The following is an 11,245-nucleotide window of genomic DNA, read 5'->3' as shown; positions in this document are numbered from 1 at the left end:
GTCCCGGCTGCGGCGGGCGCCCCCCCGGCGGGAGCTGCGCCACGGCCGCCCGCCGCCGCCGGGGAGCCGGTGTCTCATAGCGCTCGCACCCCTCTGGGGCACTTAACAAACAAGGCTTCCACGTGTGTTTTAAGCGCGCTCGAATCAAGAAGCTCCCTCTCCTGAAACACTGTATCCGAGAGAAAGCGCTGAGGTAGCGGGTGGGGTGGGAGAGCGGGACTTGGAGTTGTGCTTTCCTTGCACAAAGGAATGCCATCAGTTCTCATGCACAGTCTCCTTGTTTTCTTTAGGTTGATGCCGCAGTCTAAGGGGGAGGGCAAAAGCTATTGTCTTGCTTTATCCAAGTCTAGCCTATTTTACAAAAGGGCTCCGATGTGGAATCACTTTCTGATCCAATAAAAGTGAAAGGGAGCCATCTGTTCGCTTGGCTGAAGGGTATTAATGGTTTCTATGGGATTCACCGTGGAATGCAGATACAGGCATTATGGCAAGTGTGGTGGCAGCAGATTGAAATAATAGGACTCTTTGTGTCCGAGGGGAGGGGGTAGTGGGCTGCATTCTTACTAAATGGGTAATGATGTAAGCATATTTCTAGAGAAAAGTCTGTCATGTACATGGTCCTTATACAAAACAGAACTTTTTTTATGAATCACATCACTGCGCTACTAGAAAAGTTTCAAAGTTACTCTTTTGTATTGGTGTTCTCTGAGGAGAAGTAAACCATTTGTCCCTTGGTGAGGTCACAGCAGTCAAGTTTTTCTCCTCTTGGTATCCGTTGAGAATGTAGAATTTAATCCTATGCGAACAAAGATGTTAACATAGGAAACCAGTTGCTTTAGAGTTTAGTCTGTGTAGGAAGTTACGATGTTATCCAGATCAGGTAAAGCTGCATGATAACTAGAACTAACTCTTCAAACAGGGTTGAAAAAGCCCTAAAGTCAGGTTTCTGTTTGTTCATAAACAGGTTTCAGCTTGGCTTAAGCCTTGTTTGGACTAGGAGATATTTAGGAATGTGCCTTCTCAAAACAAGATCTCTTCCTTAACCTGCTGGTGTGAAACAGCATTGCTAGAATTCTTCCCAGCTGAAGGTGACTGCCCCTTATCTCCAGACAGCTGGGCTCAGATCTGACTTGGTCACAAAGCTGTTAGTAGACATTAGTAGATGCCACCATTCAGGAAGTCATCACTTGATTGTCAATATTTTCTTGGGCAATGCTTTCAGCTACAGTATATTTATAGTCTCTAAATGAGAGCAGGTGTCTTAATGAGATAACATGTAGAAACTAAGACACTGACTCTTCATTTAGAGTCTGGGAATTTAGTCTCTGTTAGTATTCTGGGAACAGAAGTTTGAAAAAGAAGAATTCAAGGTATTGCCTTAATTTAATCTTCAGAATTTTTTTGAATACTAAGCTAGTGTAAACTCAAAGTTCTGTGCAGAAACATTTGACCTTTGCTTTACAGAATCTAATCTAGTTAGATTTTTTTGATGAATTCAGCTGAAGGATCCTTTGACTTAAGGCTGGCTTAAGAGATGTTGCATACTTAACTGCTCCACTTCAAGGCATGACTACCTCTATTTCAAACTGCTTAAACTTTTTATAGACTTAGACTCAAGGCTTTTAAATGAACTTGGTTTTGTACATATCCCACAACATTTGTTATCCAGTTAATGCCTATGCTTTAAGAAGGGTTATTCAGAACTTCAGCCCTCAGCAGATCTGTATGTGCAGTACAGCTAGGTGAACTATATCAGTTTAACCTCTAAGATATAGCACATGTGTAAAAATTGCAAATCTTTGTGAAAACATTACACTAAATCCACATATGACCGAACTAGTGTTTTTAATTTGAACAATAGTAATATCTAACTTACGATAAAAGGGTAGACTAAGCATGCAGGTTTTGAAAACTAAATATGTTTAATACAAGTATTGTCCTTTTGGTAAGTGAAATTAAATTCATGCCAAGCTGAAGTTAAAACATCCTCTTTTACTTGCCACTGTAAAAAGGGAACAGCTTTTTATTAAAACATTATATTTTGCAATAGAATGATGTATACATGTATTCAGAATGTTTCAGGAGGTGGCTTGATGCTACATGAGAATGGTAAAGTAACTTTGACTTGGTGGAGCAGTTACACAGTTTAGCATTTTAAAATGAAGTAAACAAGTATTTGAACTTGAACATATATTTCCAAAAGGGACCTGCTTTAGAAATACTGTTTAACTGAATTTTAATTTGACTTAAGTCTTCTCCTGAACAAGAGATGCATGTGGTCTTGCTCACATCCTGAGGGGTAGACAAAATAAAATAAACCTAAARGTTCAATGAGGTTTTTCCTTTGGGACAAAACAGGCATCTGAATTAGGAGTGTTATTTATTGCAGCCYTGCCAGCTACTCTGGCAGTAAGGAATAGATCCTGAGCCTATGACAAGACTTACAGGCTTATTTCTGGCTAACATGAGGTTTGTCTGAAAAAAACAAGTACATTCAACTTTGTAAACTAACTTGGTGAAAAAATAAAATCAATGTGTAGTCTATTTGCAGGTATCTACATGACTTGAACCTTGTTTGCTCATGATGTGTAGCTCATTTGTTTACATGGTTCTCCCTACATCTAGGAAATAGGGAGGGAAGAATCTGTGTATCACTAACTTAATGATAATATATGGAATAAATATACACCATATATTCACAGTTCCTTCAATTTAAGATGCTTTTCATTTATTCTAAGCTGCTAAAAATTCTGTAGCTATTGAATTTTTCTGAAAAAAATCAGTCTTCAATATTCAGGTGTCTGCAGTATGCACTGTAAACTCTTTTGATATCTAAACATGTAAACATGTTAGGTCATAGTTGTATAACTTTCTTCCAGAGTGATCTTCAAGTTTTTGGGGAGAAGAACAAATTAAGGAATTTTTTCTCTGATTTGAAAATCAGAGCCAAGATGAACTGTGGSTGTACAACTGGAGTTGATAGGAAGGATATAAAATAACACATCATCAAAGGAATGTTCTTCTGGAGAAAGGGTACTGGAGAACTTGTCTGGAGCAAGACCTTTAGCTCAGGGTAGGAGTAATCCACAGAATGGTGTTTTAGGAGTCTAAAGTTTCTATTTCAAAGGTGCTGTAGTGAGAACTGATTAAGAACACTTGTGCTTTGGGCAAATCCAAAATGGCTTAAAAGCAAGCTGTGAAAACCTGATACTTAAGTTAATACAATGTAAACATAAGAATGCAGCTGTACATGTAACCAGAGGCAAGGAGCATTCTTCTGCTGTGCAAATTGTTTTACTTGCAGTTTTAAAGTACAACAAGTTACCAATGAATGTTTAGTCTTAAGTTATGTTTTGAACTAATTCAAGCTGCTGCCCTGCAACATTCATGGCCTATCTTCTTTTGTGCCTTAAATGAATTTTTGCTGTTGATTAAGACTATCTCATTCCAGCAAAAGGTGGAGTCTTTGCCAGTTAATGTGAGGGTGTAGGCAATGATGACTAACTAAATTCAGTTTTATGCTCATACCTTCTTTTTCTCAAGAGATCTGTCAAACCACTTGGAGTAGTAAATGCTGCAGTTCATATACATACCTCATTAGCTTTAACAGTATGTTTCAAGCTATGGTCTGTGGACCCAAGGGGCTCTGTGGATGATTGCTAAGGAGTCAGTAGAAGATAAACAAGAACTTAAGCTCACTGTTAGGCATGTGGGCGCATGGGTGGTGCTTTTAACCCTACTGGAAAAAATTGAAGTCTGCAAATGGAAAAATTCCAAGCTGTAACTCAGTATTTTCCATATAGTCAAGCTAAGAGCTCAGCACTAGCTTGTGACCCAAATATGTACTTTACCTTTGGGCAGGATTTATACCCACCCTGATTGTGTACTCTTGGTCATGTCCAGCAATACCTTAGTGAAGTTGAAATAATCTATATAATGCTGTATATTCCCTAAAACCACAGTATAGGTGTATATACTGATCTCTGAGGTTGGGGTAGAAAGGAGGAGGTGGCAAAAAAAGAATTTTCACAGGTAATTGATTTCAAATCAGCTTGCTATGAAGCTTAGAGGTAGCATCAGTTTGTACACTACTGAACTTGCTGTAACAGATTTCTCTATATCAGTTTTGTAAGACTGCTAATCAGTCTTTTATCTCTGATTAGGATGTTGACAATGCCTCTCTGGCACGTCTTGATCTGGAGCGCAAAGTTGAGTCCCTGCAAGAAGAGATTGTGTTCTTGAAGAAGCTTCATGATGAGGTAAGCTGAATATGGAGGTCTGTGATCAGGTGCTGACTGTCCAGTGAGCAAGTAAACTCCTCAGTGATCAGCACCCAGAGTGCTGATCTGTCTGCATCCTGTATATTGTCATGATAATGCTGACTGTCCACCTCTCTAAGGAAATCCGAGAATTGCAGGCCCAACTCCAGGAACAGCACATCCAAATTGATATGGATGTTTCTAAGCCTGATCTTACTGCTGCCCTGCGTGATGTTCGCCAACAGTATGAAAGCGTTGCTGCTAAGAATCTTCAGGAAGCTGAAGAATGGTACAAGTCCAAAGTAAGTAAAATCTGTTGTAGGATTGTTCAGATTCAGCAGACACTCAAATTAACTGTAGACAACAGTCTTGCTGTGATACGCAGTGTACCTGGGTAGCTCTGTCTCTGTAGCTGGCACTAATGTAGCCATGGAACAAGGTTATCCTTACACTTATAATCTGGGAAGATCACAGCTGTAGATGTTAGTTTATGCCATAGCACAGCTTTAAAGTAATGGGTTCTTACTTGAAATCTTTCATACTGTAGCTAAAAGCACCTGTTGGTATGAGGTGTTAGAAAAAGGAATGAATGAATAAGTGAAAAAATGATGAAAAGACAGGAATCGTACAGGGTGGGGAAACAATGTTAAAGGTTAAACTATGAATTCCACTTTAACAATAACACAGGAATAGAAAGGCATTTTGAGTGTAATGTTAATGTTTAAACATTTCAGATGTTAGGACTTCCTTGTAATGGCCTCAACTGCCTCCAAATGCAGTGTCTCAAACAAGTTTGTTGTGCTGTTTTTTGAAGTATTATGCTAACCAAACTGGGGATTTCAACAGTTTGCAGATCTCTCTGAAGCTGCTAATAGGAACAACGATGCCCTGCGCCAGGCCAAACAAGAAGCTAATGAATACCGCAGACAGATTCAATCTCTCACCTGCGAAGTTGATGCTCTTAAAGGAAGCGTAAGTAAAAGACAGTTGCTGGGGCCATTTCTCTTTGCAGCTTAAAGCACTTTACAGTAGTTCAAGTGCTGACATAGATGTGAGAGGAGCTGATCTGCCATGTAAGACCAGCAGCATATTGATACTGTTTGAAAAGGATGTTACAGGGTCCATTAGTCTGTGCGTACTACTGTGCCCTGGTCAGATTGATATGCTGAGATAGTCTTAGCTAAGGTACGAATAATAAAGAATGTGTTCATTCCCTTGCTAATATTCAGTTTATGTAACACTTTCTGGAAGTGTTTATGGCTTGTCTCTCAGATACAGTTGAAGTTGTACACACATGGGGGGTGGGGGGGAGATGTACTTGAGGGAGGAGCAGAAAGGAGGTGTGTATCTTGCTGTTGCTAGAGTCTGGCTGCCTTAAAGGCTGACTTGAAATAGATTTAATTATGCATAGTACGCCTACAAATCCAGTCACTGAGGATTGTCTGCATGCTTGTGTACTGCATGTGTCTTAGGAATTGCCTCACCACCTGATAGAATGAATAAGCAGCACATTTCTGATCAGATAGCAAAACAAAGCATCTTGACTTTGCAAGGGAAGTATTGGGGGGGGTGATGAATTTGAGTCATTTCTGGGTGTTTTCAAAAAGGACACATTTCAAAAAAAGGAAGTTGAGTAATATTCAAGGGCCTTGAAGGGGGGAAGAGTGGCTGAACTGCAGCAACACTTTACTTGGTGGTTCTCTTGCAGAATGAATCCCTGGAGCGCCAAATGCGTGAAATGGAGGAGAATTTTGCTGTTGAAGCTGCTAACTACCAAGACACTATTGGCCGTCTGCAGGATGAGATTCAAAACATGAAGGAAGAAATGGCTCGCCATCTTCGTGAGTACCAGGACCTGCTGAATGTAAAGATGGCTCTTGATATTGAGATTGCCACCTACAGAAAACTGCTGGAGGGAGAAGAGAGCAGGTAAAAATCACATGCAGATTCACTTCTCTAAATAGTAATTGCTAGGAAAAACTCTATAGCCATGGCTGACTTCATCTACTCCTTTTTCCTTCAGGATTAACATGCCTATTCCAACCTTTGCTTCTCTGAACCTGAGAGGTAAGCAGTTTCAGTTACTTCAGTTCAGGCAGCTGTTCTGACATTAGCAAAAGGGTTCTGGATAGTTCCTTTTACTTTGGTATTTGAACTTGTATAAATGCAGTTGTGCATGAATGTTATTCTTAACTATATTATTTAACCTTGGATGGGAGGAGGTACTTTGTTCCTAGGCACAAATGTTGGTAAATAGTAGCACACAGCAAGTGATTTTTTTTCTTTTCTGTTTTATATTTTTTTCTTACATGCCTGTTCAAGATGCTTGAAGGGGACTAGGGAAAAAATAGGGAAGGCTAGTTGATTCTTTAAAGAGCAGGACACTTCTTGTATACTAAATTGGGATTCTGAAAGTGGATGCTAAAAGCTGTTATTCCTCACTTTCTGAGGAGTCTCTTCATCTAGACTATTACTAATAGACTTTCTTCTACAGAAACCAACATTGAGTCTCAGCCAATGGTTGACACTCACTCAAAGAGGACACTCCTAATTAAGACTGTTGAAACTAGAGATGGACAGGTTGGTAACTTTAGTCTTATTTCTGTCACAATTGGTTACCTTATACTGTAACTTTGTATACCAGACAGTGCAGCCTGTATATGACTAAGTATTGAGCAGAGCAGCATCTAGCAGTTGGAGCTGTGTGGCTGAACATGCCAGTGATAGCAGTTAGACATCTATGGAAATGATCACAAAAATATGATGGTTAAAAATAGTGGCTGATAGTTACTTTTTTAAACAGTATTGAAAACTTGCTAGATTGTCTGAGCTTAAAGATATTTCTCAAATCATCAGAGGAAAAACATGAGGCAGTAAATAGAGGTATTTATCTGGGGAAGATATTCTTTAAGTTTTATTGACTTAAAGACTTTCTGCACACCACTAACCAATTAGAACTTCTCACTCATAAATGACAATTGATACCCATTTGTTCAGACTTCTGAGCTACTTGGTCTACCTCCAGATAGCAACTTTGTTACCACTTAAACTTAATGCAAATGCCTCTTTTTCAACAGGTTATTAATGAAACTTCCCAGCATCATGATGACTTGGAGTAAAACTGAAGTGATGATGAATAATTAATGCAGGAGATCTTCTTACCAGCAAGATTTAAAAAGTCCATGTCTTAAAGGAAGAAACAGCTTTCAAGTGCCTTTCTGCAGTTTTCCCATGAGCGCAAGATTATTCTGCTAAGAAATAGGTCTTAGATCTTGCAAACTGACTCTCCCTGAAGGATTAGTTTACAGCAGAGTCTAGTTTACAAATAGCAATATCTTGTGCTGCAATACTGTTTTTTAAGTATCTGAATCTAATAAAAATGCTTTTTCCAGCACAGTATGAGCAACCTGTCGCTACTTCAAATAAATCTTTGGAAAATGGCTCTTGATGTGTTCTAATTTGTTACTTGATGACTTTCTGCAAAGCCATGGCAACTTTAAGCTGGAAGTACTATACAGTTGACAGCTCCAGTACAGGTGCATGGGATGTTCTTGGGTTTTTCAGTTTAACTAGACAAACCAGCTGTTTCTTACCCATTTATTAGTTAGGGTTTGGATCCAATTAAAATGGACTTATAACTGGCAGATGCATAATGTCTTATGATATTTCTTATCAGTTGAATGAAATGCTTCAAGTTAAAACTGGTTTCAATATGCTAGTCACAGCTAATAAGAGCTAAAAATAGTCAAAATATCTTAACTAGGCTGTGTAAAACATAGCGGTTAAATATCTGAATAGGGTTCATGCAAGCCATTATCTGAGACCATCTATTTGTGATGTGGAGCTCTGACTTTATGCATAGACTTCAGCTGCCAGGAAAGGGCTTGTTTGTATTACAAAAGCTTCAGGTGGAGTGAGGGTTAGGAGAGGTGTATTTCAAGACAAAGCATGGGAAGAATAACTTGCCCAGAGAGGGCATGACTTGCTTCCAGCGCTTAAACCTCTTCAAGACAAGAAAGCTGTAATGCTCTTTTGCAGCAAGATGCTTGAACTAGAATAGGGTCAAAACCTCAGTACAGCTCTCATGCAAAAGTAGCTACTCTGTTGTTCTGCATCACTTCCATAAAGTCTGCTTCCCATAAGCCTTCAGTCAGATGTGGTTTTGATGGGGTGATCAAAGGGGGATTGGAGTCATTCAGGGAGTATGAATTGCATTCAGTGCTTATTCAAGGTAATGGTAGTAGTTTAGTGTTGTACAGACATTTCACAAGCCAAGGTGCCAAAGAGGAGCATTTAACTTTGCCAGGGACTGGGATTTGCTGAAACCGTGAGATACAGATGTCCCACAGCCTTGAGGTAGGTGATGGTGTGACTGGAGTTTACAGCTTTGAACTCTTCTGGTTGTTCTTCAGAGCAGGAGTGTCTTAACTTTTAAAATACGTGTGGTGATGCTGTCCCTACCCTACTTTTCTCTAGTAAGTGTTCACAGAGGATTTCAAACTCTTGCTCCTGCCTCCCAGAAGACTGTAATGGGCTGGATGGGGCTATTTTCTTCCCCATTCTATTGCACTTAGGTTGATGTTCAGAGGAATACAAAATTTGCTAGGCTGGGACCTGTGGCTGTCCAGCTTGGTGCTTAGGTTGTGCAGCTGAGAGAAAAGTCCTACAGATAGCCCTGTATTTATTCTGGAGACTCTTTCAWGCAAAAGTTCCAGAAGTGACTCAAGAGCATGCCTGGACACATGCCTCAGTCACTGTTTACTGCAAAGTGGAACAGAGTCAACCTGGTCCACCAGTTAGCAAGTAGGATGTGCTCATTGAAAAAAATGGGAGAGTGAACTCAGACCCTCTCATGCTGTGGAAGTTACTGAAATCAGGTTTTCTACTACCTKCTCAACAGCTGGAAAAGTGCAAATGAGCGGCATGGGAGGTACTTGCTATGATGGTGACAGCTTTGGGTGGGTGCAATAGCTAATTTTGAACACCTACTAGACACAGGTATCTACAGCCTTTCAGGAGCAGGGATAAGAAATACATGAGTGGAATAAGGTGCTTACATCATGCCCATTGCACCTTTAGACACTAAAGTCCTTTTGTGGATCTGGGTACTGAAAGGGTAAGACAACATTTAATGTCATTTCTTGCAGGTGGAGCACTGGGCACTGGTATCCAGCCGTAGAGGGGCAGGGAGAGCCAGCTCTGCCTGGGGTCAGCGGGGACCATCAGTGGCTCTGGGCTGCTGCGCAGAGCACATTCTGAAATGCAGGTCTGTTGCCGGAGGTTACCTGAATTGTGATATTCTGTTTCAGATGCTGGTTCTCTCTCTGCTTCCAGCTACCTGTCTCATTGCTTTTCTGTGTCTTTGATTTCTTCAGCAGCAAGATGAAAAGAAGTGACTGTACCAGCCACTGACAGGAAAGCAAAGGAGTTATTCCTGGCTCTTTTGTGTTTAGGGTTACTCACAGTGTAGAGAAGTATGTGGCTGAGCTTTCAATCCTAGGAATAAATAAATAAATAAATAAATAAGAATAAAACCTAGTTGCCAAGGGGATAGAAAGATTGCAGGAAACCATTATAAAGCCTGTGCTGGCTGGCTATTCTCATGGCAGGAAGGCGAGCAGATGATGGCTGTATAAACTTCTTACTGTTTGATCTAGGTGCACCGGGCTTATACTCATATATAACTGCTGTAAGCTTAGTGCTGAGCCAGCAACTAACCTCCAAACTATATTTCACACCATAAAAACTTGAGCAGGCAACAGTACTGAGCTGGGCAGCCGCCAGTGGAGACTGTGCACTTGTTCTACCCTCTAACCAGCACCATGAAGCTGCTGGTGTTGGCTACACAGCCGCACTGAAAGGTTTGGTTTCCTCCCTTGCTGAGTGACTGTYGCAAACAAAAGTCACCGGGTCCCTGTATGGGAAGTAATGGAGGTCGCCGCTAAAGGCAACACTGCTTTTCTCTGTAAATGTTGATTTCTAACAAGAACTTTTGACACCACATACTTTTCATTTAACCAGGCAAAACTGATAGAGAATTTCTCCTGAGTTACTTCTGTTACATCACGGAATGTCTTACGCAGTGACTATCTCCAAAATGGGTGAGCTGTACTCACAGTAAATAGCAGTAATCCTCAAGATAATTTGAAGGCTCCTCGTATTTTATTTTGCTTCATACAGCCAGAGGCTTTCCTTTCCTTTTTTTTCTTTTAAATAATTTGCAAAACATGGAAACTGTTAGCAAAGTCCCCACTTTCCAAGCCCCTGGGGATATATGTACCTAGTGCTTTTCTTATGCTGTCCAGTTCTTCTGTTGTAATCCACTATCATAAAGSAAATATACTTTTAAAAGCGTTACTAAATTTATGAAGACTTTTTTACTATTACCAGGAAAGAAACATTACCTTTTTCACAGAAAGTCTGAGTTCCACCAGCCAGTCTCATGCAGACCTCTTCTGCCTCAGTTTCTCCACCTGGAAAGTTGCACTATCACATCCCTGATGGATGCAAAGTACTCTGAGATCATTCTATGAAGGGTGCTAATATAAGTGATATGCAATGCAGAATAATAATATTAAAGATCACAGCAATTTGCTCCTCCCTGATCTTGTGAGATTCCCTTTTTTTTTTTTTTGAGAAAAAGAAAAGTATTTTGGAATTGAATGTATTTTTGCCTCACAAGCAGCAGTTATAGCTCTGGCCTAACCAAAGGCTCTTGTTTCCTCTCTTCCTTCCTCTGTTACAGCAATTAGAGCGCAGCTAACAGAGGCAGCGAACAGACGCAGCAGTTTGCGCAGCAGTTTGCGCAGAAGGGTGCGCGAAGGGACCTTCGTTTCTGTTCCCTGTGGTGTACATTTCCTCAAGTATGGTTGTGACACGCCGCACAGGGCGTTCCCCAGTGGCTGTTGGAGTTGCTGTGTCAGAGGCTTGGACCCAGACCGACCCTCTGACAGCAGATGCAGCTCTCCAGGTCTCAGGCTGCAGGG

The 11,245-nt window shown here is 40.6% G+C and overlaps 1 protein-coding gene across 1 annotated transcript in view; it reads left to right on the top strand.

The window, feature by feature from the left end:
* Positions 1 to 7,701, top strand: part of VIM (vimentin) — a 21,857-nt gene extending 14,156 nt beyond the window's left edge. Inside the window, exons 2-9 of the mRNA XM_026087134.1 lie at positions 1,323 to 1,370; positions 4,164 to 4,259; positions 4,400 to 4,561; positions 5,106 to 5,231; positions 5,968 to 6,188; positions 6,283 to 6,326; positions 6,754 to 6,839; positions 7,337 to 7,701. Coding sequence (XP_025942919.1) covers positions 1,323 to 1,370; positions 4,164 to 4,259; positions 4,400 to 4,561; positions 5,106 to 5,231; positions 5,968 to 6,188; positions 6,283 to 6,326; positions 6,754 to 6,839; positions 7,337 to 7,378 — 825 coding nt within the window. The 3' untranslated portion in view covers positions 7,379 to 7,701. The remainder of the gene's footprint in view (positions 1 to 1,322; positions 1,371 to 4,163; positions 4,260 to 4,399; positions 4,562 to 5,105; positions 5,232 to 5,967; positions 6,189 to 6,282; positions 6,327 to 6,753; positions 6,840 to 7,336) is intronic.
* Positions 7,702 to 11,245: the final 3,544 nt, after the last annotated feature.

This window comes from Apteryx rowi, unplaced genomic scaffold (assembly GCF_003343035.1).
Source record: "Apteryx rowi isolate R43461 unplaced genomic scaffold, aptRow1 scaffold_704, whole genome shotgun sequence".
NCBI lineage: Eukaryota > Metazoa > Chordata > Aves > Apterygiformes > Apterygidae > Apteryx > Apteryx rowi.
This window is presented reverse-complemented; position numbering and strand designations above follow the sequence as displayed.